The sequence below is a fragment of the Tarenaya hassleriana genome, unplaced genomic scaffold (assembly GCF_000463585.1).
Source record: "Tarenaya hassleriana unplaced genomic scaffold, ASM46358v1 Cleome5, whole genome shotgun sequence".
NCBI classification, from domain to species: domain Eukaryota; kingdom Viridiplantae; phylum Streptophyta; class Magnoliopsida; order Brassicales; family Cleomaceae; genus Tarenaya; species Tarenaya hassleriana.
The window spans coordinates 5,072,522-5,098,114 of record NW_010967707.1 but is presented as its reverse complement, the minus strand read 5'-3'; the positions used below and the strand labels follow the sequence as shown (position 1 = coordinate 5,098,114).

Here is a 25,593-nt window from a genome sequence, read left to right as displayed (position 1 = left end):
GCCTTGCTTTCCAAGGAGTAAAATCTGCGAGGGGCAGTTATTATCGTTATTGGACTTGGTCCCCCCCCCCCCCTCTCTCTCTCTCTCTCATCGTCCTCTCCCATGAGATTAACCGTACTGATTTCCCTCCTGGACACCGGCCTCACCTCAACTCCATGCCCCTTAGGTTTGCCCGTTCTTTGTGCATAAACCCCTGTGATGGTTTCGCGAAGTTTTAGTAGTTCTTCTGCTTCCACGACAAATTCTCCCGGTTATACAACAACTCTGATAAAGAATTTGCCAGGCAATTGGGACTAGGGTGGCCACGGCTCAGGTATCAAGGATTTTTAGGGTTACCGAACCTGACGCGTTATTCATTTCAAAACCTGAACTCGTACCCGAATCTCTGGATATCCGAACTATATTATCTCATATTATCTGTGAGACAATTTTCGGATATCTGCGGATACCCGAATCCGATGGGTTTATACAAATTTTAATTATAAACTCTCAAATTTATATATTTTATACAAATAAATTATCAAATTAATGATAAATATTTATACTAAAACTAATTAAATTATAAAATGACAGTTTTTTTGTATAAATAAATATAAAAACAATTAAATATTGATAGATATATTTGTAATTTTGTAATAATTTAATAGTATATTACTTATTTTTTAACTATGCGGATAATTACCCGATCCAAAAATACAAATCCGAATCCGAACCCGAATTTCGGATTTTAAACATACTAAAACCCGATCTCTATCTCATTGTGCTGCAGATACCCGAAATTCGGATATCCGACCTTCGGGTCGAGACGGATACCCGAAATTCGGGTATTTTTGCCCACCCCTGCTTGGGGCCAAGTTCTGATTGATTTGCCTTTGGGTTTAGGATTTTGCTTTTGGTAAACAGGGATTATCAATTCTGGGTGTGAAAAATGGCGATGTTTTTATGATCGACAGATATTCATATCAATTGTCCATTTTATTTTCGTTCTCGTTTGACGAAACCCTATGCATCACATAACTTACGAACCAAATATATGGGTACGTAATTTTGACCCTTACGAACCATGGCCCGCAAGCTCAGTCATACAATACTATATGCCCATCTCTGATCGAACGTCGATAACCCATATATGAATATGGTCCATTCAGAAACCCGAGCAGGAGGAAATGTAGTAGCCTCGGCCCTCGTGCATGGTCTTCTTCCTCACGCCGTCGATTCCGTCAGGATCCATTTACAATGTTACGACCACTCCGTGAAAGAAGGAGCTATCAACGCTTGTGAAGCTCCATAACAAAGAAGAGTTGAGGGAACGCGTTCATATCGTCACCCACGGAGTCAAGTTGCTTGTTCGCGGTCTGGCCTATCCGATCCGACATTGTTCAATATATCATCCTCTCTCTCTCTTTCTCTCGGGGATCTGGGTGATATTTTTTTCAATCAAGTAAAGCCTGAGAGGCGCAGATTTTCCAGGGAAGAAATTATCTTCCGAGAGGAAGATTTGAAAAAAAAGAAAAAGAAAAAGCAATGCATGGTTAATGGGCCGCTACGTCAATATTTAAGGCCCAAATAGTTTATATTCGGCCCTTGAGTCAGTTCCCATACTGAAGAAAACAAGGTCACGCGCCTAATTTTACTATTTTATAAATTTACCGCTTTTCGGTGGGTTATAACCCAGGGATTTTCGGGCGGTGACTCTCACGCGCTATTAGTGCGCGTATGTTTTAACGTTTTCATTTCCTTTTTTCTCGTTACCCAAGCATATATTTTCTCGTTTATTTTTGACGGTTATCTCATACCCATTTCAATTGGACAGAAATCAAATACAAAAAGAAAAAAGAAAAAGCCATGAGCGTGCATATATACTTGTGCGAGTGAATATCATCGAGAGGCCTCTTTTCCACGCACGTTAGTTTCTCATTTGTGAATACTATCATGAAAATGAAGTTACCATGACTTTATTATATAAAGACCAGCGAGAACAAGTAATTACAAGACAGAACAAATCTCTTCCACTTGCATCTTCAAACCCATGTAAGAATACAGATTAACAAGAGATCAAAGAATCTGGGAAGTGCTAGAATTTAGTGACCTCGCTGCCATCTCTTAGAACCTCGTAAGCCTCTCGGCTTCTGCTTTTCTTCATCCCGGCTGTGAAATGGACCTTTGATGCATCCGCAGAGATACAAGTCACTTTGACCCATATCACTACCTTTGTCTTCATCCCTTCCACATCTGATAGCTTCCCTTTCTCGAGATACCCAGTGACGGTTGTGTTGAACCGCAGGACAGATGAGTCTTTGTAGCCAACTTCACAGATTGTTGGAATGAAAACTATTAGTTTTCCAGTCTGTTCGTCGAACTCATAGTTGGTTGCATCACGAGGGAAGATACCGACTGGGAAGCCGTACTCCTTTAGTAGCTCGGCCAAAGGTTTCTGCACTTTACCTGGTTACAAGAAAGAAACAGAACTTTTGCAAATTGAAGTTGGCAATTGATTTGGCCATAGCTGTACACATTGTAAAGCAGCACAAGTAAAACAAACCTTTGATTTTGTTGACCAACCATTTCGCTCCTCCTTCGATGCTCGTTGACAGTGACTACGAAGAAAGATATCACGGTAAATCAATGGTGATACATATAACACGAGATTGTCAATGCACATTTTGAGTTAAAACTGTTCAGCGGATTCGGGCATCATCAACCAAAAATCAGATATTTCTCAGGGGAAACACAGTGGAAACTACTTCCTCAATTTGACAAAAAAAAATCAAGAGACTACAACTTGCGGCATTCCGTTAGTATCGTTCTGACAAGGACGAATAGCATTACACAGTAACAGCACCAAGAGAAGACATACTATAAATTAGATTCCAGCCCTCAAGACCAGATTGGAAGAAATGGTAACGCACACAGGCGATAGCCAAGAACAAAACGCTAATAATCTATATAATGCAATGTATCAAATAAACAGAGAATTCCAGACTTTGAAAAGGTCCTAATACATGTAATGGCGTTCTTTCCATGGTCTCTTCACCTATAAAACCACCACAATAAGCCACACACCATTGGCAGAAATTCAATAAATTCCGACGCAAACCAATGAAGAGACATTGATCACACCAAAATCACGACAGAGCTCGAATGCAATTACGCTTTCGGTAACGCAATCAAACGAGATTATCCACCATCCATGGGATTAAAATGCGCAATGAGACGGAGAAGGCACAAAAAACATGGATCGATGAATCGGAATTCTCGAAATTACGGATCAGAATCGGGATCGGAAATCGAATAAACAAGGAAAAAGATGGATCGATCAGACAATTATAAATATCGAGAAGAGAGAAGAGTAGAGAGAATACGTTGATATCGTCAGCGACGGAGTCGAGCTGCTTGTTCGCCTTCTGGCCGATCCAATACGATCCGACCTTGCTGAAAATTTGATTCATTCTCTCTCTCTCTCTCTCCCCCGCAGAGATCCAAGAGAGAATTTGTTTTCTAAATCGCCTGAGAGTGAGAGGTACGTTTTACAGGGAAAAAATTGTAAGCGGTTTTCTTCCCATACGAAGATTTGAATCGAAAAAACAAAAGAATAAAAAAAGAAAAGAAAAAGAAATTGCAGTGTGGTTAATGGGCCAATATGTTACTCTATAAGGCCCAAACTGCTAATATTCGGCCCTTGGAGCTCTTTCCATGAAAGAAAAAAAAGTTCACGCGCCTAGCTTTGCTATTTTATGGATTTAGCACGTTTCGTTCCAGGGATTTTCGGGAGGTGACTCTCACGCGCTCTTCATGCGCGTGTGTTTCAACTTTTTTTCATATATATTTTTTATCGTTTGCTAAAACTTTTTTCGTTGTATGCTTTTAAATTGGAAAAAAATCCAATATAAAAGCTAAAAATCAATGCAAAAAAGAGAGGCAGAGTACAACATACGATGTTACATGAATACGGACGTACAATACGAGTGTATACGAGTGTATAGGCACTTTGGTGAGAAAAATATGTACCTTTCAGCAGGGGTATCAATTTATGTCCGAGCTTCAAAGTCCGGTCCGACCCAACCTAAAAATTAGCGGATTTCGGACTCGATTCGTACTTGTCCAAAAATCCGATATTTAAAAAAAAAGAAAAAAATAACATTTACAAAGGAAATTATGCAAACCGGCTATTCCGATCCAAGCCCGAAATATATAAGACCGAACTTCAGGTTTCGTCACATAGGACCGAAAAAATTGGGCCGTCCTGAGTCCGAGTACAAAACTTTTGGACCGAGTGCGGGTTTGGGCCGGTCCGATTGACACCCCGCCTTTCAGCCGAAACGAGAGCATATATCTCTCTAACATCAGGCGAGATGAACATTAGGCAGTGGAATTTTGATAGATTTTTTTTCTAGGGCTAATATAAGAATTAGTTCAACAAAAGACGTTTTTGGCAATGAAAAAGCTCGCATTCACTTACGTTGTTTCAGACAGAAGACAGAAACAACATGATGTTCTCTCGTATCAATCAATCGTCTGAGATTCTCTCTGACAGGTACCGACCGTACAAATTGCACCACTTTCTGCAACCAAAATGGAGATCATCAGTCCAGAGGTCGATGTAGACTAGGGTTCGTTACTTAATAATATGTTATGTTGGCAGACTTGATTTTTTTTTCTTCCAATAGATACATCAACAACGGTTATTGTAACAAAAAAATGCTTAATTTTGGGAACCGCCATTGCTGATCTGACCCCGCGGCTTTCTGCTCCATGCCCCAGAGCATTACTTTGCCCAGCTCTTGCCTGGGTACAATCCAAATTCTACACATCATCACCGACCGAAACAAAGCATCTCGTTGAGCGGGTTACGAGAAAGGGTCTCACCACAAGAGTGTATTGTCTCGTAGAATATTCTGCAAGAGGCTGCTTCCAGGACTCGACAGAAACATTGACCAAGAACAAATAAAGCCAGCTCTACTACGCAAACACACATGTTTTGCTTCATTTACTAAACGATAAGTTTTGCATCATTTAAGCATGGAGAAGCCAAGTGTGCTCTAAATATATACATGCTTGTGCAACAAACACATACCCTGAGATGGTAATCCTATATAGAAAACCTATTGAAGCATCCGTGCAAAGTCACAGAATCCACTTGAAAATTTATAGAACAAGAGTAGATTAGTTACCGTAAGAATAATCTCCGATAAGCATTGAGCGCTGATGACATGGTTATGCTATGCAGATCTCTCTTGCAGGAGAAACATTCAAATGCACTGAACATCTCTACCCCTGGAGAACAAGCTCAACGAATGGATTAATCCTTTAGATATGGCAGAATTGGGCAGAGCACAAATTGACAGCATAAAGGATACGGAAATCCGGTTAATCAAGTTTTTGGCATTTGTTAATGGGTAAAACATATTAAACTGGATTGACAAAAAAATTATGAAACTGGAAGTTTCCATGCAATGTGCAGATCGAATAGAGAAATGCCAAGAAATCTCTGAACCTATTTTACCATCAATATGTGCCATTGGTTGTGGAGAATAATCAACCACTTCAAAAGGTTGGTCGACTAAATTAGTTATAGCAACTGTTCCGGGTTTTATTTTCTTTCTGAGTTTTATGTACAGGATTACCAGAACATTATGGAGTATGCCTGCAACGCTTACGGAGGGGACCAAATACCAAAAAGCTTGCATGATCTTTAACATCAACAGTAGAGTGGAGAAATTCAGTGATAACTATCTAGTTCACTATCCCATTAACCAAGATTTGAGATCAAAATCCCCAAATCCCTGAAAGATTCAATAATATTGTAATGTTTGAAATCTATAGACTGCATACCTGTGAAAGTCTGCTCTTTTTTGCATTGCCTCTCTTCCAAGTTTGTAAACCAGAAACTGGCTTCCATAATTCTGGACAAGAAGACTAGTCCGCAACATTGTTTTTCAAAAGCCAAGAGTTAGGCCAAGATTTTGAAGATTTTAGAAGCTACAACTTGTAAAGAATACAACTGAAAAAACAGTATAGGGGACACTTCTGCAGAGAAATATTCATATATAAATAAGGTGCTAGTGTTACATCAACAGAAGAAATTTCACAGTTTCATCACAAAGCGATACCAAGCTCTTGCCTATCTGATAAAGGCAAATGTCACTCATACTACCTATAAAATAAAGATTGTGACATTTAAATAGTGGTGGACAAAAGGGTCTTGGATGGCAACCAGGATTGATGTCCGAGATTCAGACCAAGCAAGAACAAGAGAGAGCAGGCTCATATGCCAAACCAAAGAACTGGAGGCAAGAAGGAATCACTATCTATAGTTTGTTTATAATTTCCCAAACACTGTTACACGCTTCAAAGGCAGTCATCTTGGTCTGACCAAATTCAAACTTCTCCATTACCCTTTTATCCTGATCGACAATGTCTGTTGTAGACTCGAGTCAAGGAGATTGCATGACATCGATTACCGATTGTAAGCATGGAATAAGACTGAACACTGGAAATTAAACAAAGGTAGAGGGAAATTGAATAGGATACAGCCTGAGATTTTTGATGCGTCGTCGTCAAAATTTGGTATGACTTTTGTTATAGAAGCATACAGTGAAAGCATTTTCCTGCAGATAGAGAACAAATATAATCAGAAAAAGCCAACACCATCTTCGCACAAAGAAAGAATTGAGTTTGTGGATCTTACTCCATTCTAGTGTCATCTTGCTGTTTTCTCTTTAAAGCCAGTCTCTGCTCGTCAACCAGCGCTCTGTGACAATTCAGCTCGTTGATTTCATCTGAAATGGCTGTGTTGACGTAAACCAAAGAACAAGGAGAACATCATCTCATTGAACCAATAGAAAATGACAAATCACACGGTCAAATTATACGTATCTAAGATCCTCCTTCAGCAGGCGTTCTCGCTCCAGCTCTTCATCTAGCTCTTTCTGAAGACCCTCGAGTTCATCGTCCGACGTAATGCCAGAATTCGCCTCCTCTGCCTTTTTATGGCAAGCATCGAGTTTCTTCTGACAGTCTGTGGAAACACCGAAATTGCCACTCAATTTAGAACATATCGACAAATCTCACGGATCCTGTCAACGTTTGGCGAAATAGAAACTATTTCGTCATGGAGTGAGAGATGTGTTTCTGACGTTCGATAGATCGCCGAATCTCGTTGAAATCCTCGTCGCAAGAGAACTGGATGGCTTTCAAATGGTCGAAACTTTGCGCCAAGACATCAAATCCCTTCTTATCACTTAAAACTTCGATTAGGTCGTCCCCATAAGACATCAATACCTCCAGATCGAAATTTTTTGACGTATTCTCCATCTCTGACTCGGGGAGAAGATCAGTCCTTTGGTCTGCTCCTAAACCCTAGGAATTTCAGATTATCAGAGGGCTCAAATTCAATCACAAACCAGAAAGAAAGCACGTAAAAACCGATCTTTCCGACAGGACAACAGTTACGAAATGGAGGATAGCGGTTACAAAAACGTAACGCGAAGCACCTGGTTCGCCATCTTGACCCCTTGCTCAACTCGAAGGAAGTGCAAGGAAAATTCGAAATCAAAAAGGAAAAACCGAGAGAGAGAGAGAGAGAGAGCGCGGGGGGAAATCGGGAATTATAAAATTTAAAGCGATTTGGTAGGCCGAATTTCAACTGAATTTGGGCCCAGCCCAGTTATATGAAATGGGTATTTATGACAAGCCCATTAACTTTTTTAATTCATCGTCGTCGTACTGAAAATCTCTCTCTCTCTATAAATTGTCAAGCACATGACATGAATGAATGTGCCCGAGACGAGTCTATGCTTTTATTTTCTTGAGTATATGCTTTCTTACCGTTGCGACATTTGGGAACAAAGAAAACATGAAAATGGGTTCACTATGTCGGATCTTGTGGACGTCACATTAAAGCCCAATACGAGGTCCAAACCAAGAAGGCGTCTCTTTGACCAGCCCATAGAAACCATATTGACGATAATCAATTTTTATTAAACAAACAATAAATTTTATGTAAACTCCAATCTATAGAGGTTGGGAAAAAAACCAAGTTATATATCAGAATAATCCGGGTTTAATAACGGTTTTTTTTTTTTTTTTTTTTTCTAAATTAGGGTTTAATCGCAAACGATGAACACATGCAGTTGGGCACAGGTAGAGAAACCGTGAATTGTTGATTCAGTTTATACAAAACGAGTAGAACATGAAGAACAGCCATCACAAACATACAATCAAGAGGTGAAGGTGTCAATGATGGTGGTGTGGAGTGGGTCGCTGAGGTGAGTGGCCCAGTTGTCGAGTGGGCCCTTTCCGGTGGCGGCTGCCTGGACAGCGAACCCTAAGAAGGCCACCATCGCCAGACGAGCGTGTTTGATCTCAGCCAGCTGGAGCTGCGCCTTCTTCTCCGGGTCAGCTGCTAACCCTAGCGGGTCGAAGAACTTCCCTCCTGGGTATAGACGCTTCTCCGGGTCAAGCTCCGAGTTGCGTTGAAACTCTATGTATCCAATCACCAACACCTCTATCCATATCAGTGTCGAGATCGAGAACGGCAATGGCTGTCCCAGATACGACGACCCTTCCACCAGCTCCACCTATTATGCATTCCACGTTCCCCATTCCAAATCATGGGTTCAAGCCATGTCTTTGAGATCCATGATCAAGTAAAAGGAAAATGAAAAAAGGGTGGATTGGGTACCTTGCCGGCGTCTTGCCAAGTGACACCGGTGAGCCACTCGACGGAGAGAGCGCCGAGAGTGGCCAACATCGCCCACCGACCGTGGATCAGCTCACACTCCCTGAACCTCTGAAGCCCGAACACTTCACTGTACGGCTGAAACGGTGTTGATTTCACGTCCGCGTCCTCCGTTCGTGTTCCTATCACGTCCCCCGCCAGGTTCTTCGCCAGGTTCTGGTCCAACCCATCGTAATCGAACTGCAGGTACTCCGCCGGTTTACCCAGACCGAATGGATCGAACCCGTAGTCTCCCACCAACGAACCGTCGAGCCACTCGGGGGCTTTGGCTCCTGGGTACCAAAGCGGCCTGTCCGTACCGATCGGTTTGGATTTCTTCTTGGGTGCGGCCGATTTCTTAGTTCCAAAACCGAACCGGGCGGTGAACCGGGAAGAACCGGACTGGAAGTCAGGAACCACCCGAGTTCCCATGAAAGAGGAAGCGGCGGCGGAAGTGGCGGCCATCTCTTAGGGCTTGCCTTTGAGATCTCGGCTTCTTTGTGTGCCTTTGAGTTTTGAGGGCCTTCTCTTGGGGGATAAAAGAGGGTGTTTGCGTTGTCCTGATTGTCGCGATCTTGGGAGATGATATTTTGGGTTAAAAGATGGAACATGCGATCTACGGAGGTTGATTCGCGACCGTTGGATGGAGGAGCGTATCCATCTGACGGTGGAGAAACTATCGATCTTATCTTCGCCTTATCTAGTGATGTCTTTGTTCTTCTTTCGGATGACGAGCACTGCCTCATTGGCTTGTGGAATTCCGGGCCCACCTGAGAAAAGACGGACATGCCACGTGGCGATACACTACACGTCACGACATAACACACTGTCCAAACAAAAATGTTTATGAAACCTCACTGCAGTCGAACAATTTTATCCTTGTAAAGTGGAAAAACCAACGGATACAATAAAATCAACAAGTGTAAATATTGAATTACACAAGTCTTGAAGTTTGGCATAATCATTATATACAAATCCAAATGAGGTGGAGAAAGAAACCAATGTCTTCGTGAGGAAATTGGTTAAAAAAAGGGCTAGAGAGAGAGAGAAACACACAAACTATATATACAAAATGACACAAATAAGAGAAAAAGGAGAGTGATGAATGCAGTGGAGAAGAGGACAGTCAGGGAGGGAGGGGATCATAAGAGACGAGACTTTGGTGAGGGAAAACGAGAGGCAACTTATCGATGTACATTAACAGCCTCTTCAGGTTCTCCCTGTAGATGGCCGGCAACTCCACGATCTCCGTCGTGGCTGTGTATATCCACAGGTCACCCGATTTCACCCTTTTCAAGCTCCCCCTGCAGAACGGGCACGACTCCGACCTACCACACCTGTCCACGGGATCAAACCCATCTGAACCGAATAATATATAACTATAACCGAACCGAATCCGGTATAAAAAACGAATGGTCATGCTTTCCCCAAAACAAGAAACAATCCGAAATAAATTAAAAATAACCGAAACTTTCTTTGAAAAAAATGACTATTTTATCGAGAAAACCCGAAACTGAATTGAATTCGGTGTTAAAATCAAATGGTTTGTCATTTTTCTAAAAACGAAATAGACGAACCCGGATATGGAAGAACCGAAACCCCAATAAGCCACCGCACACACATTTGTCTCAGCCCTCACATTCTCCAGCATTGACTAGAGTCAAACCTCTGGTTCTTAGAATAAATACAACGAGTACGACTAATCTTGGCAGCCCATTAATCCCAAAATGTTTGGATTGAAAGTGAGAAATGCAATGTGATTGCAAAACGTAGAGAGGGCATACCAGTTTCTGTAGCATTTCATACACATGGAGTGGTTGCAAGTGGGAAGAACCACCTTGCTTCGCACCTCCAAGCAAATACCGCACTCTTCTTCCCTCTCCACATCAATCTCCGACACTTTCCCCTTGTCTGTTCCGTCCTCCCTTCTGTATCTCTTGTCACATATCTCCCTCTGTTTCCTTTCTTCCACATCAGTGATCCCTCTATGAAGTTGCAACAATGACGGAAATATCACCTCTGCCCATGAATAAACAGCCGTAATTAGATAATCAAACGGCAATTGAGAAAAAAGAAACTAGATTTGATTCTTCATGAATGAATGAACACCCATAATTAGATAATCAAGTGACCACTAAGCGGATTCCTTGGGCTCGACTTTGAGGGCAACTCAGATTTATAATTGTACACAAAATGATCAGTTATGTAAACACATGCCATAGAATTCTTTTATACTAGCTCTCCTTTCGTGCAGCAACATTGTCGTATTTCCATCCACATATGCCTGTCGAAACAAAAACAAAAAAAAAACTATCCGGCGGTCATACATTTGCACTCAAGTGACTAACTTGTCCCGAAAAGAGACAATCCAAAGGAGAGAGGACACAGTACCAAAAAAGATCACCTTATAGATAAGGATTCTAAGCAATCCCAAAGCACCAGCGAAATGACAATCAGTCCACTGAAGCAGGAAGAAGAAGAGATGAGCAACTGGACTGTAGGTCAATCTCATCTGTAGGCACGCACCATCGTACTCGTCCGGATACTCGGACGCCCTTCACATATCAAACACAGTTAATTTATCTCTCGATTCCATCGTGCAACGGAAGCATATTCACGAAAATAAACCGATGGTTCACATCAAAGGGTAATTTAAGACTAAACCAGTGAAGATTTGATTTGAGCAAAAGCCTATTCCCCATGAAATGTATCTTCTTTGTTTTTGGTTCCTCATGGTTTAGGGTTAGCGTCTGGGTTTCTCAAGATTACATAGTTTAATGACGTAATAACCTGAAACGGGTTGCGTAACGCAATGGACTGAGTGACGTACTTCCAACCCATTCTGCAAAACCAGAACACATCTAGGAAATAACTACACATCCCCAGACAGATCAGACTCACAAGTACGATCAGCATGAAGACTATGATCCTTCAACATACCAAGAATCAAGATTGTATTGAAATTGAAGCTTCGACCATGAACAATCAAATCAAAATTTCACAAAAGTATACTATCAATTTCAATCCAACCCACGAAAACAAAAACCACAGCGATTTAACCAACAGACAGTCGCAGTATTTACGATCTTCGAAAAAACAAAATCAAACTCAGTGACATGAAATTATAGGATCCACCGCCGACTACACAATGAAATGACGATCTTTCTGATCAGCAAACCTCAGACGAACGAAAAATCAGCTAAAACGTAAACGTGTGTGTGTGTGTAGTGTAGATTATATATGCATAGAGAGAGAGAGAGAGAGAGAAGGATACATGGTGTTGGCAAACTGGATATCAGCTTCAAGAGCCTTGAGCGAATCCTTGAACGATTTCCGCATTTTTCCTTCGCCCGCGACAATTCCCATCAACCAAGCAGCAAATTCCTAAACCCTAAAACCTTAATCCTTGTTCCAACGCCATCACCGCTTGCCCAAAATCAACATTAACCACACGAAACGCCCACGCCCTCTCCAATTTCCTTGGAAAATTTTCTCACTTAACTAGAGAGGGAGAGAGAGTGAATTTCTGATTTCGCGTACAGAACACGTAACGCCGATACGAGCATCTAAAACCACGGAAAGATTTGTTTGGGAAATATGAAATGACGGAAACGCCCATGGATATGCTTTAAAATTACGTGGCTCCACCAAACAAAAAAGAGACTCTAAAAACCTGTTACCGGTGATGTGACGAGTGTCACTGCCCTTCATGGAGGATACAGCAGACGACAGCGGCGTGGATATCAGAGAAAGGAGACACGTGGCGTCAGACAGGAGGCATGGGACCCAGTAACCAAGCTTTCAGTTTTCCTTTGTTACGATGGGGGTGCACCACCAACACATGATCATTACATACATTTCAAGTAATGTAAATAAATTTTAAAATTAATAATTTAACATGCACAGTGCTTTTGCTCGTGGTGACTTAATCAGATTTTAATTTGTCGTCGCATTGTAATCTTAAAATTTCAAAAACTATTAATGTTAGAAACTGATTTTTTAATATTTAATAAAAATAGATTGGTTGTTAAAAAAGAATATGGATAAGGCAAGAGAATAGTATAATAATAAAGATAAGTATATAATAATATTATAATAATGAAAGTAGGCCATCATTGGATATTATTGGTGATAATGACGGACACAACCACTAATCCAAATTAATAAGCACAAAACCAACGAACCACCCACGAAAGGCCACAACATCACTTTTTGCAATCCCGCCATTTTCCTTTCCCTCGATGTCAAGTAGGGGTGGACATTTCGGGTTTCGGTTCAGTTTTCGATTCGGTTATTTCGGTTACAAAAAACCATACCCAAACGGGTTATATAGATTTATTCGATTCGGTTCGGTTTCGGTTCGGTCCGGTCCGGTTTTTGCATAATAAAATTATAACCAAACCATTAAATTTTTCGGTTTATTCGGTTCGGTTTTAGATCGGTTCGGTTCGGTTATAATATATTTTAAAAAAAAAAGAATATTAATTCTATACAAACTTCAAAATATCTATCCAAATAAACTCATAAAATAATTAATCCCCCAAAATAGTTAAAAAAAACCTACAAAAACTTCAATAATTAGGTTAAAAATTTAAAATATTAAATTTTATGGTTTATTAAGTGAAACACATAAGGTACAAATGAACTAAAAAAAAATAGCACTAATAATAATAAGGGTAAAAATTAAAATATTATAAAAAACTCTAATAACCGTTCGGTTAACCGTGGTTATCCGGTTATTAACCGAACCGAACCGAATCCGAACGGTTATTCAACTTCCTTAGCCATTCGGTTATTAAACAAATAACCGAACCGAACCGAACCGCTTTTATTCGGTTTGGTTCGGTTAATAACCGAAATGACCACCCCTAATGTCAACCCAAAAAGAAAAAAGAGAGGTACAACATACAACACGGTCGGCATTTCGGTTTCGGTTTTTGATTCCGTACGAAAACGATATTTTCGGATTTACAAAAATTGTACCAAATCTGAACAAAATATTAACCGATTAGATTCAATTTTAGTGTCGATTCGATTCGATGTCATTATATAAATACTAAATAAGTATCAAACCTTAATATTTAGTGGATAATTCAAATTTTAGCTTGGTTTTTATCGAATTTGGTTCGGTTCGAGAACCGTTCATTCGATTCTATAAAAAAATGTTTTACCTCAGTTGTTTTTTCACGAGACTTCGTGATGAAAATGCTGCTCTTTTTTCTGTATATCTTGAGTGAGAGTTTTCATCTGCAGACACGGAAGAGTAAAGAAGAGCTTACTGAAAATCTATCTAGTGAGAAAAATCTTGGAAACAGATCTGTTCCACCATTTTCTTTCTGGTTTTCCCGGGAACCAAACAGAATCATACAAGGAAAAAAAATGCAAAGAGAATCCTTTACCTACCTCTTCTTCTTCTTCTTCACGAACATCGGATGGAGTATAGCAGCACGGCTGCACTAGTACTCGAGACGGCAAAAGTTTCAGCTGACTGACAGCCATTCTCCGGAAATCGTAGAAAGCAAAACATGATAGCGAAAACTCCGAAGATGTTTAGGATTTATGGTTCACCGGAGTAATCAAGCTAAGTCAGCATTCTTCAGCTTCTTTCGTTCCCTCACCCGCCAAATAGTTTCGCCCGATTCGTCTTCCTGCAGTGCCTCCGCCGTCCAAAAGTTGCCGTGTTCAGAGCCCCTCTCCCTTTTTCTTCTTAACCTGATTTTCTAAAACCAACTTTAACCAGAGCCCCCGTTAATGAAGATTCGGAAAATCCTCAGTGTGCTCGCTCGCAGTTTAAGCTACAGAAGTTCTGCATCTTAAATCAGAATATGAGTACCAAAATCATGTTAGAAGATACTGCATTTTCAAGTCTCGGTAGCATAACCTTAAGTATAAGAGCAGGAGATAGAAGAGAATGCAGTTTTATTGTATAATCAAACCAAGATACACTTTGAGTACAAGAAAGAGCCGGAACGCCCCGAAATGTGGCCAACCTCTTGGGAAACTCGACTCTTTTACGCATTATTACAGCCGGAAACGATAACTTAGACATGGATTCAGGAACAATGTTCGTCTGTAAAAGGATAAGGGGGGATACATCTGTTACGTTCAACTCAATAAAAATGGTATATAAGGCGCGGAATATAGAGTGGATATGACCTTCTCGGAATTTTGAGTCAACGATGAAAAGGATTTCTTCAGGTCTGATCATCAGCAGTGGTAGGGGAAGCTTTCTTGCGGTTTTCCTCCATGATCCTCTGAAACTCTATCTCACTTGCCGCAACGAGCTTTTTCACAAGGTCGAATGTGGTAAGCCTTATACTGCATCGAGAAGAAGATAGTCCGTTAGCTAGAGGTTTAGCTCCATGTTAAGAAATCAACAGGAGAAATAATCTTGTGTAACAATCTCACAAATCTTTTGCCGACTGAATTATTGGACCTATAGTTTTTGTAAATCTAGGACCTTTGGCCATTAGATGATATAGTCCTAAGAAGTTGTTTGCACTTGACGGGATCAAATCTATATCCGATGTTTGTATCACACCAAATCTAGATGACTCTCTAATTGGCCCTACATGGCTTCGAGAATGAAATCTGAGCGGTATAATTGTGTACAGACCTGCTATTCGGCATGTTTTTCAGCGCATTGGGCACAAAACCCCTATACAATCCAATAACACCATCACGCTCTATGATTCCTGTAACATTAAGGATAAACTGGTCACAACAAGTTCCGATTCAGAAATTCAGTGAAGAAGGTGCGGTACGTAAACATATACGGAAAATTCACCTGGGAACGCTTCTAACACTGACTTGTATGGCGTGCCCCTTATTTGCATTTGTCTTCTAACAGTATCCAATGGGTAGCACGTAACGGTGGCAACAGCAGCCGAGATTATTGCCGTTAACAGAGACGATTGTGTCTTTTGCTGATACTTCTCTGGCAAAGACTTCTTTACCCTGAGATAAATAAGAATGGGGAAAAAAACATTAAGGCAATTTAACTTATATTTTACATTATTTGTAAAACTATTTTCCTGAGACCGGGTGTGTTAACGGACTTACAAGTCGAAAACGCAGAAGTTGACAGCGATATAAGGCGCTATACCCAAAAGCGAAGGCCCAAGACCATAGTAAAAGGATGCAAGTCCTTCCTCTCGCAGCATGGCCATCGCAACCTAGAGGCATAATGTCAAATACTGTAACCTGTAAATAAAATAATTCATGGAAGAGAAATCTGATATGTTATCAGATGAACATACATACCTGGGACATGGTTCGATACCCTGGCTCAACAGCTAACCGTAATCTCAGGACATCCAAAGGGTATGTAATCTGCAGAAGAGGAAAACAACAGATGCATTAAGATTTCCCTTAGACTAGAGAAATTTACAAGTAGCATACAAACTAAGGAGAGAAAAAAGAAACTTCAAAAAATGACCATTGAACTACATCACTTACAAAAGTGGATGTCATGCCAGCACAAGCACCTGCGGCAAGCCTTCCAATAACAGAAAGTTCACCATCCTTTCCCCTGAATAATCTCTAAAGCACAAACACAAAGGGTAAGTCAAAAGAGCTTTGATCAGACGGGTTGGTGATCTTCAGACAAAAGCGATAATCGGATGCAAAAGCTTTACCTTGTAAGTTTCATATGCAAACAACTGGACGGCACTATAGGGTATGATCCTTATCACCTGGAACATTTTCAGGCGAGTTTAGTGAGTAAACGAACTCATAGTACTAGGAAATGTTCCAACATGGATGTAACAGATGTCCGGAAAGTTTTAAGAGGGATGAAAAATTGCAGGTACCTGAGGCATGTTGCCTTTCCAATACCCTTTAACCCCTTCCTCTTTTGCGATCAGAGAAATTGCCTGTAAGAGTGTCAGACAGAAGATATTAAGAGCAACCAATGCTTTTGAGTTCTGACAACAAAATTGAATTATACCTCTATGAAACCAATAGCCTTCTTAGCAGTTTGTTGCCCAGCTCGAACTCCATGGGTCTACAATAAACAAGACTTCGTTTAGACATAGAGAGCCAAGAAACGTTGATCTCAAGCAAGAAGACGTGTACTCAGCAATCAATGGACAATCCATTCGCATGAAAGGATTTGACTTTGCCGTTACATTGGCAAAATCATATATACGTACAGGGATACACTGTTTCCAAGCATGAACATGATGCAAGTATTTTCTGTTTATCAACAGTGAAAAAGGACTTATTTACATTACCAAAAAAAAAAGGACTTATTTATATTTTATTTACAAAAAAGGGCTTTTTTTTAAAAGAACAGTGATGAAGGTGGTAATCCATTTACTCGTTAAATTATATATTGGTCAAAAAAAAGAGAAGAACAAAAGCAAAGCAAGAATAGTCAGAAACAGCGACCGCTGAAGAAGACGACACCGTTTTGCCATGTTGTAAAGTCCGAGCCCCACCAACGTTAAAATTTTAAAAAAAACTAAGGAAAAAAAACAAAAACACGTGTGGAAAACATTTAAGTAGTTGAGGAGGGAGAGAGCCACCTGCATAAGGAGCTTGATGCGGTCAAGAGGAGCCGTCACGGTCTTCGCGGCGGCTCCGGCGATCGCTCCGGCAGCAAATATCGCCGCGTCCTTCGGAACATACGACAACAGCGCGAGTGGATGCTTCAACAGCTGCGCCGGAGAAGGTGCGGAATCCTCCTCCTCCTCCGCCTCCTTCCTCTCCGCCTTCTCCGCCACCGTCACCGCCGCGAAACCTCCGTTAGGATTAAATCCCTTTCGGATTCTCCTCTCCGACACCGAAACGGACGCGAAATTGGCGAAAACTCCACCACCAACGCCGCTGTCCCTGCTCCATCTCTGTCGATACAACCGCGAATTCTTCTCCATTGGCCATGTGTATTCTTCCATGAGCGCAAAATCGGAGGTCCTGAGCGACGGGATACTGTGGAATTGAAGCTGGGAATGGCCGTCTCCCATGGCGGATTTTTGTAAAAAGAAAATCGAATTCAGGACGAAGTGTAGGAGAGTTTGCCCGACTTCCGGATTCCTCAGACGCAGAGCGCAGCAACTTCAGAGAGCAAAATGACTGGGCCCAAAATATAAATCGGAACCTGGAATGGCATTTCAGTAATATTCAGTTTTGTTCCAAGTAGGGCCTACAAGAGCAAATTAGTCGGAGGCCCAACGGGCTTTACTATTTTTTGTGCCCAATACTGAAGAGGTGAGCCCTATCGGCCATTGGGCCAAGCAAAAAGGGGAAAAAATAAATCAGAGGATAATTAACAGAAAACAAAGATCATGAGACTAAAAAACATTTAACATTTGTGTCGTTGACCGTTCAAACGTAATCGTAAACACCACCACTCTTTTTTCCCCAGTAAAATGAAATCGAGAAATTAAAGCAAAACCCTCCTCCTCGCACCGCCACCGCTCGCTATAAAGCATTTTGCAGATAGACGAGGACTGGTCAGAAATCTCTCCTCCAATCCCTTCTCTCTCTCTCTCTCGACCCTCGATCTCTCTGAGTGCAGCAATGGAAGGAACCGGCGTCGTGGCAGTGTACGGAAATGGCGCGATTACGGAGGCGAAGAAGTCGCCGTTCTCCGTGAAGGTGGGTCTAGCGCAGATGCTCCGAGGCGGTGTAATCATGGACGTCGTCACACCCGAGCAGGCTCGCATCGCTGAGGAAGCCGGCGCTTGCGCTGTCATGGCGCTCGAGCGCGTCCCGGCGGACATTCGAGCGCAAGGCGGTGTCGCTCGCATGAGCGATCCTCAGCTCATTAAGGAGATCAAGCAGGCAGTCACGATTCCCGTCATGGCCAAGGCGCGGATCGGCCATTTCGTCGAGGCTCAGATCCTCGAAGCCATTGGAATCGATTACGTCGACGAGAGCGAGGTTCTGACTCTGGCCGACGAGGACAACCACATCAACAAGCACAATTTCCGGATCCCTTTCGTCTGTGGTTGCCGGAATCTCGGCGAGGCCCTGAGGAGGATTCGGGAAGGCGCCGCCATGATCAGGACCAAGGGAGAGGCCGGGACGGGGAACATCGTGGAGGCGGTGAGGCATGTTAGATCCGTAATGGGGGACATTAGGGTTTTGCGAAACATGGATGACGACGAGGTGTTCACTTTCGCCAAGAAGATCGCCGCTCCGTACGATCTGGTGATGCAGACCAAGCAGCTCGGCCGTCTCCCCGTCGTGCAGTTCGCCGCCGGCGGTGTGGCCACCCCGGCCGACGCGGCGCTCATGATGCAGCTGGGTTGCGACGGTGTCTTCGTGGGGTCGGGTATCTTCAAGAGCGGTGACCCGGCACGTCGAGCCAGGGCCATCGTGCAGGCCGTGACGCACTACAGCGACCCGGAGATGCTGGCTGAGGTGAGCTGTGGGCTCGGAGAGGCCATGGTTGGGATCAATTTGAACGACGACAAGGTGGAGAGGTTCGCTAAGCGCTCCGAGTGAGGGTTCAGATTCCATATGGTTCGGCGTTCTCGATCTCTCTCATCTCTATAAATTGAATTTAGTGTCGTCAAAAAAAAAAAAGATGATAGATTTGTTAGCGTCTTACATTGGGTTTTCCGAATTGTTTCAAAGTGTTTGGTCGTGCTGAAACTCTGTTTCATCAGCAACGTATCCTCCATTTGCTAGAACATGTCTTCAATGATAATAATTGCCCATTTGATGATGAGAGGTATTGTATTGGAGTGATATGCCCCTCCGGCAAGCAAATGTATGGTGATGATCCATGGATCTCTGGCAAGCACGGGTCAGTAACCTGGTTTTGTTTTGGGGATAAAATTATCAAAGATGGTATCATGCTCTCATGTCGGGTGAACGACAGAGAAAACATCATCTTTTAAAGGTCTATTTTTTGGGGGTTGCCCTCAACAGAACGGATTTGGAGACTTTTCATTATTTGTTCCAATTGGGAAAGTGGGTTCTTCAGCCAATTATGTATGCTTCTAAACTGGTTTTGAGAAACCGATTATGAGATGTTAGATGTGTTTTAGGACAGGATAATCAAATCCAATGACCACAATCGGCCTTATTGACAGAGAGATGGATTACATATTTACAATTATAACAAGTTTTTTTTTTATTATGCTAGAGATATTTGGAATTTGTTCCCCATGGTGGATCCAGTTCTTCAATGGCGTTACCAAAGTGCAATAATTTCTGCATCATATAAACCACTTAAAATTTTAAAATGTACTGAGCTGGGCCTGTAAATGTGTACGGACAATATAACATTTGAGCCCACAAGATTCGGTTCGAACGAATCCACAATCAGTACCGGTCTGGCAAAACCAGCTCCTGGTGCAGCTGAGTTTCCATTGAAGATTCAGGGACAGGGAGGGAGAGGGCACGGCGACGAAGAAGAGATCAAAGAAGCAGCAGCTTTAGCTATGGGGGTGGATTACTACAAGGTCCTTCAGGTGGATCGCAGCGCAAAAGACGAAGATTTGAAGAAAGCTTATCGTAAACTCGCCATGAAATGGCATCCCGACAAGAACCCTAACAACAAGAAAGAAGCCGAGGCCAAATTCAAGCAGATCTCTGAAGCTTACGATGTAATACCTTCTGACCAACTCAAAGCTTTCCTTTTCGTAACAAAGCTCGTTTTCGGTTTTCGCAATTCGTGTGTGTGTGTTTTTTCGGGAGAAAGCGACTTTTTTTAAAAAAAAATTCCAAGTTAACCCTTTTTCGGACAACCTTACATATGTTTGGAGAGCTTCCGTTCGAGCGATTCCGAACTTTTTCAATTCGATGATGTTTTTTTCCTAAATCGAAGACCTTTTCACCGTTTCCGGGAAAAAAAAAATGTAACCTTTAATCCACTTTTTGACGAACTGGAAAAAAAGATGTTCATGTCGTTGGATTCATTCGGTTGCTATCTGTCGTTTGGCGAAACGAAAGGTTCTGAGCGATTCCCAAAAACGAGCAATCTACGATCAGTACGGAGAAGAAGGGCTGAAGAATCAGGCGCCGCCTCCCGACGCCGGCGTCTTTTCTGACGGTCCGACGTCGTTTCGGTTCAACCCCAGAAACGCCGACGACATCTTCTCCGAGTTCTTCGGTTTCTCACGGCCCTTCGGCATGGGTGGCGGCGACTCCCGCTCCGGCCCGTCCGGGTTTCGTTTCGGCGACGATATCTTTGCGCCGTTCAGGTGTTCGGCCGGTGAAGCCTCCAATGCGCCGAGAAAAGCTGCGCCGATAGAGAGGCAGTTGCCTTGTAGCTTGGAGGATCTGTACAAGGGAATCACCAAGAAGATGAAGATTTCACGGGATGTCATCAATTCTAGTGGGTAAGTTCCATTTCCTTTGAGCTTTTTTAGATCCTCCCTGAGCTTTACATTCTAGTGGAATTACCCGAATTTAGCAACTTTTAGGTCGTGTCTTGGCTTTATATTCTATAGAAATGGCAGTGGCACTGGCTAGGGCTCGGCTAGGTTCTGCTTTAATATTGTTGAGCCTTCTGATAGTTTATGGTGAAGCAGCATAGTTATGCGACCCGTTAGAGACTTCTGTCCGGTCCCATGTCTGCCCTGACCACTTGATCGCCATTGGATGTTCAAGAAAATGCACAATGGGAACATGATGAAAGAATCAGACCACCGGATAATCGAGTGTCCAACTTTCACCATTCTCTCTCTCTCCCACATGAACGGCTGTGTCTGACCGTTGTGGGTGATGGGCCAAGCCGCTCTGGCTGGAGCCTCTGGTCTCTGTGGCCAAATGTATTAATATCTCAGCTCTGGAGATTAGGTATTCGGAGAGTATATAAACTTGTAGTATGTAGAGGCTGATAACTTACTAGGACATGCTTCCCTTGTTAATCATCAATCTTAAGCTCTGTAAAAATCAAGGTTGACAATCGGCTTAGCTAATAGACTCTTTGATTCTGGTTTCTAAAGAAACTGTCTCCCTGAATCATGAATAGTTGAGGTGTCTGTCTACCTGTGTTCAGAGTGATCACTGTGAAGAACTGGTGAGTATGTCTGAGAATGTTTCTATCTACACTTAATCCATAATGCAGCATATTAACAATGACACCATTTCCGCCATTGCAGGAGACCCACGACAGTCGAAGAGATATTGACGATAGAAATCAAGCCCGGGTGGAAGAAAGGGACGAAGGTAACGTTCCCGGAGAAAGGAAACGAGCAGAGGGGAATCATACCGTCTGATCTCATCTTCATCATAGACGAGAAGCCACATGCTGTGTTCAAACGAGATGGGAACGACCTCGTTGTCACACAGAAGATCTCTCTGGCCGAGGCCCTCACTGACTACACGGTCCAGGTCACGACACTGGACGGAAGAACACTGACGATACCTGTCAACAGCGTGATCAGCCCTTCGTATGAAGAGGTGGTGAAGGGGGAAGGCATGCCAATTCCAAAGGACCCATCGAAAAAAGGGAACTTGAGAATCAAATTCAGCATCAAGTTCCCGTCGAGGTTAACGGGTGAGCAGAGAACAGGAATCAAACGGCTGTTAACGCCGTAGCCGCCCGGGATTGGATCTGAGTTAATAACAGATTCAGTCTCTCGGCAGAGAGATTGATTTCGGTTTTTTGGTCAGTTGGCTTAGGCGCAGAGAGAGAAGAGCAACTGGGTTTGGCTGTAGGAACTGTTATTGTTTTCTTGAATCTGGCAAAAGAGGCATATCTGCTTGCTTGCTTCTGTATTTTACAGAGATTTTCCCTTCACGCTCTGGCTCGGTTAGAAAATTTCCAAACCTTCCGGTTCAGGTAGAAGACACGGGGCCAAGCATTATATGGTCGGAAATGGAAAATGGGAAATGCATGAATCTCTTAATAAAAATGTATTGTTGTCGGGCCAATTTGGAAGGCCGTTAATATGTGGCTACTCGGCCTACCCATTTGATCAAAATATTTAATAAATTTCTAAATACTACTAACTTTCCATAATATTGTTTATATACAAACTTTCCCTAATCTCTCTCCATACCATTTTCGTTTTTAAAAAAGATGGACGTTAAGACATCCAAATATGCCTTTAACTTCACTCCTACTCAAATCCACACTCCCCACATGCATGCCAATTAGATTTAGTAAAATAACGCACCCCACCACAACCATCTTATTAATTAAATATTTTTTTAGAATATATAAAATTTAAGGGAAATTGGCAAAATGTACCAAACAAAAACAAAATTTACAAAATATCTTACACAAAAACAATATTTGCATATTATAGTTCCGTGTTATTTCTAAAACAATTACCATTTATCTTTCGATCCTTCTACTGGTTGGATCATATCTTCTCATCTCTATCCCTCTATGATTATGTGATAATCTGTCTTTCATAAACCGGTGCATTTTGAGATTTGTCTTTCTATTTTCTCCAACATTTTTTATATCTCCTCTATTTGTTACAGTTTATTTCATCTCTTCAAATACTCTTTTGATTGATTTTTTTTCTGTGATATTTATATGATCATGTTCTTTTCTACACACAAAATGTTTGATAAATTTCTATAACAGTAAACTGCGGCAATAATTTGTAGGTTGTAATAATAGAATGATATAATAGTCATTTTAATTTAAAAAAATATAGAATACAAAAGTTGTAATAATAGAAATATAGAATGGAAATACATTTTTTTTTGTACGTTATTGCAAATTTCCCTAAAATTTAATTCGAAAAGTTTTGGATTTTACATAAAATATATTAGGATTACATTTAATTTTTTTGTTATAAATGTAAATTTTAAAATATAATAGAAAAAATAATCATATTTTAAAATCAAAATGCAATTTAATATATTAACAAAATACATAATACCTTGGAAAATAATGATATCTATCTATTAAAAAATTGATTAATATTTGTGTTTATATAATGAATTTTTTGGATTTGTTTTTAGATCTGTATTGAAAAGTAAGAAATCAGTTAACAAAAATGTAAAAAAAAAATCCTAAATGCTAACTAATATGTAAAGAATGTACTCTTAAAATTAATAATGACCAATTTTGAAAACGAATTAAAAATATTATTTTAACATCAAATTGCGGCATACACCATATGCAAAAGCACCCGTCTGTCCTGATGATATAAACCGAGGTGCTTTCTGTACGGACACATTAGGGTGCTGCGAGAATGGCTCCTTGCCGAGGAATTAGGGTTCCTCTCTCCGTCGTGTTTTTGTGCGGATTCTTGTTACTTTTGCTCTTTCACACTCAGAGAATCAGTCTGCTTTCTTCTTCTTCTTCTTCTTCTTCTTCTTCTTCTTCTTCTTCTTCTTCTTCTTCTTCTTCTTCTTCTTCTTCTTCTTCTTCTTCTTCTTCTTCTTCTTCTTCTTCTTCTTCTTCTTCTTTCAAGTTCAAGGTCAGTTCAAGAAGAGAAGGTTTTCGGTCTGAATCTAGTAAGTGCAGGCGGAAAAGACATTGTTAATCTCTCTGTCTTTGATCTGTGTCCTTCTTCTACAGTGAAACAAATGATCTCTGATCAAACGAAGTCTGAGACGAATCTTTCCTTCTTCTTCTTTTTCATTCGGAACAGTGGAGAAGCTTGCAAAAGAAGAAACCTCGGTGGACCCAGAACTTGTGGACGACAGGTTCGAGTTTGACGAAGAGTGCGACGTCACGGTCGGGAAATGGGTTTACAACCGTTCGGTCGAACCTCTCTACACCGACGAATCCTGTCCGTACATCGACCGCCAGTTCACTTGCCTCAAAAATGGCCGGCCTGATACCGATTATCTACGTTGGGAATGGTGGCCTGATGGCTGTACTCTTCCCCGGTATATACATAGATACACACCCATGTGTTGTATATCGCTACCGGGAACTTCGATTTTTTGTATGGAGAGCGATGAAAGACTGTGAGATTCATGTTTTTGAGACAAGCTTTGACGATGTTTCTGAATTATGAACAGATTCGGTCCGAAGTTAGCATTGAATAAGCTCCGAGGAAAGCGGCTGCTTTTCGTGGGAGATTCACTTCAACGAAGCCAGTGGGAATCCTTCGTGTGTTTGGTGAATTCCGTCATTCCCGGGGGGAAAAAGTCAATTAAAAGACACAAAATATACTCTGTTTTCAGAGCTGAGGTTTGTATCGGTTAGACATACAACACAAAAGCATTGTTGCTTGGGTGACAAGCAACCAGTATACATGGCATATGCAGCTCAGATTTCGTCGTTTATAATTTCATTTCGGCGATTTGCATCTTTAGGAATACAATGCGAGCATCGAATTCTACTGGGCACCGTATATAGTGGAATCAAACACAGATGAACCAGTGATCGTGGACCTGCAGAAGAGAATCGTGAAGGTGGATTCTCTTGAAGAGAGATCCAAGTACTGGGAAGAAGCTGATATTCTCGTCTTCAACACTTATGTCTGGTGGATGACCGGCTTCAAGATCAAGGCTCTGTAAGTATTATCATCAACATATTCACATATATATACATATATATACGTATACGAAATGGGGGTGTGTTGTATAAGCAGATGGGGTTCGTTTGCAAACGGAGAAGAGGGAGCGGAGGCGCTGGATGGGCCCATGGCTTACCGGCTGGGGTTGAAGACATGGGCCAACTGGGTTGACTCCACCGTTGACCCCACCAAGACCAGAGTCTTCTTCACCTCCATGTCTCCTACTCATTCCAGGTTCCTTCCACTCTCCTTTTTTTACTTCATTTTTTTAAAAAATGAATTATATAGTCTATCGAAATTTCAATCGAATTGAAAAGTACTTTCCTACCCGACAAGGAGTGCGGACTGGGGGAAGCAAAACGGCACGAAGTGTTACAACGAGACGGAGCCCGTAAGGGAGCGCAACTACTGGGGAAGTGGATCAAACAAGGCGATGATGGAAGTGGTGTCGAGCGTCGGGAAGAGGATGAAGAGCCACGT

At 41.7% G+C, this 25,593-nt stretch overlaps 8 protein-coding genes across 10 annotated transcripts in view; 3 read left to right on the top strand and 5 right to left on the bottom strand.

Moving 5' to 3' along the window:
* Positions 1–1,933: 1,933 nt before the first annotated feature.
* On the bottom strand, positions 1,934–3,552 carry LOC104827058 (uncharacterized protein At5g01610-like). The gene is made up of 3 exons (XM_010560082.1): positions 3,363–3,552; positions 2,543–2,597; positions 1,934–2,445 (listed from the first exon to the last, which is right to left on the bottom strand). Exons 1-3 carry the CDS (start codon positions 3,447–3,449, stop codon positions 2,075–2,077), a joined length of 513 nt encoding a protein of 170 aa, XP_010558384.1. The 5' UTR covers positions 3,450–3,552; the 3' UTR covers positions 1,934–2,074.
* Positions 3,553–6,105: 2,553 nt separating this feature from the next.
* Positions 6,106–7,583, bottom strand: LOC104827057. Its single transcript, XM_010560080.2, has 6 exons — positions 7,494–7,583; positions 7,137–7,359; positions 6,877–7,018; positions 6,689–6,790; positions 6,532–6,608; positions 6,106–6,418 (listed from the first exon to the last, which is right to left on the bottom strand). Exons 1-6 carry the CDS (start codon positions 7,503–7,505, stop codon positions 6,309–6,311), a joined length of 666 nt encoding a protein of 221 aa, XP_010558382.1. The 5' UTR covers positions 7,506–7,583; the 3' UTR covers positions 6,106–6,308.
* A 558-nt stretch (positions 7,584–8,141) lies between these two features.
* On the bottom strand, positions 8,142–9,275 carry LOC104827056 (chlorophyll a-b binding protein CP29.1, chloroplastic). The gene is made up of 2 exons (XM_010560079.2): positions 8,684–9,275; positions 8,142–8,579 (listed from the first exon to the last, which is right to left on the bottom strand). The coding sequence occupies exons 1-2, from the start codon at positions 9,182–9,184 to the stop codon at positions 8,220–8,222; spliced, it is 861 nt and encodes a 286-aa protein (XP_010558381.1). The 5' UTR covers positions 9,185–9,275; the 3' UTR covers positions 8,142–8,219.
* A 345-nt stretch (positions 9,276–9,620) lies between these two features.
* On the bottom strand, positions 9,621–12,529 carry LOC104827054. Of its 3 annotated transcripts, none has more exons than XM_010560078.2 (6): positions 11,994–12,503; positions 11,510–11,561; positions 11,124–11,274; positions 10,937–11,003; positions 10,504–10,738; positions 9,621–10,056 (listed from the first exon to the last, which is right to left on the bottom strand). In XM_010560078.2, the coding sequence occupies exons 3-6, from the start codon at positions 11,229–11,231 to the stop codon at positions 9,846–9,848; spliced, it is 621 nt and encodes a 206-aa protein (XP_010558380.1). In that variant the 5' UTR covers positions 11,232–11,274; positions 11,510–11,561; positions 11,994–12,503; the 3' UTR covers positions 9,621–9,845. The 3 variants fall into 3 exon arrangements, 2 of the variants coding, with proteins under 2 accessions (XP_010558380.1, XP_010558379.1); XR_773869.2 differs by lacking the exon at positions 11,510–11,561 and adding an exon at positions 10,297–10,373 and having other exon boundaries at positions 9,966–10,056; positions 11,994–12,529; XM_010560077.2 differs by lacking the exon at positions 11,510–11,561.
* Positions 12,530–14,619: 2,090 nt separating this feature from the next.
* On the bottom strand, positions 14,620–17,800 carry LOC104827053 (thylakoid ADP,ATP carrier protein, chloroplastic). Its single transcript, XM_010560076.2, has 11 exons — positions 17,248–17,800; positions 16,668–16,724; positions 16,531–16,593; positions 16,357–16,413; positions 16,178–16,261; positions 15,983–16,051; positions 15,782–15,894; positions 15,507–15,676; positions 15,336–15,414; positions 14,876–15,037; positions 14,620–14,789 (listed from the first exon to the last, which is right to left on the bottom strand). Exons 1-10 carry the CDS (start codon positions 17,683–17,685, stop codon positions 14,914–14,916), a joined length of 1,254 nt encoding a protein of 417 aa, XP_010558378.1. The 5' UTR covers positions 17,686–17,800; the 3' UTR covers positions 14,620–14,789; positions 14,876–14,913.
* Positions 17,801–18,071: 271 nt separating this feature from the next.
* Positions 18,072–19,397, top strand: LOC104827052 (pyridoxal 5'-phosphate synthase subunit PDX1.3). The gene has a single exon (XM_010560075.1). It carries the CDS (start codon positions 18,242–18,244, stop codon positions 19,169–19,171), a length of 930 nt encoding a protein of 309 aa, XP_010558377.1. The 5' UTR covers positions 18,072–18,241; the 3' UTR covers positions 19,172–19,397.
* A 149-nt stretch (positions 19,398–19,546) lies between these two features.
* LOC104827051 (dnaJ homolog subfamily B member 13-like) lies at positions 19,547–22,462 on the top strand. Its single transcript, XM_010560074.2, has 3 exons — positions 19,547–20,280; positions 20,627–21,015; positions 21,781–22,462. Exons 1-3 carry the CDS (start codon positions 19,939–19,941, stop codon positions 22,217–22,219), a joined length of 1,170 nt encoding a protein of 389 aa, XP_010558376.1. The 5' UTR covers positions 19,547–19,938; the 3' UTR covers positions 22,220–22,462.
* Positions 22,463–23,835: 1,373 nt separating this feature from the next.
* The window catches only part of LOC104827460 (protein trichome birefringence-like 3), a 2,055-nt gene continuing 297 nt past the window's right edge, over positions 23,836–25,593 (top strand). The window contains exons 1-7 of the mRNA XM_010560630.1: positions 23,836–23,962; positions 24,138–24,147; positions 24,200–24,478; positions 24,614–24,785; positions 24,911–25,110; positions 25,189–25,347; positions 25,450–25,591. Coding sequence (XP_010558932.1) covers positions 23,836–23,962; positions 24,138–24,147; positions 24,200–24,478; positions 24,614–24,785; positions 24,911–25,110; positions 25,189–25,347; positions 25,450–25,591 — 1,089 coding nt within the window. The remainder of the gene's footprint in view (positions 23,963–24,137; positions 24,148–24,199; positions 24,479–24,613; positions 24,786–24,910; positions 25,111–25,188; positions 25,348–25,449; positions 25,592–25,593) is intronic.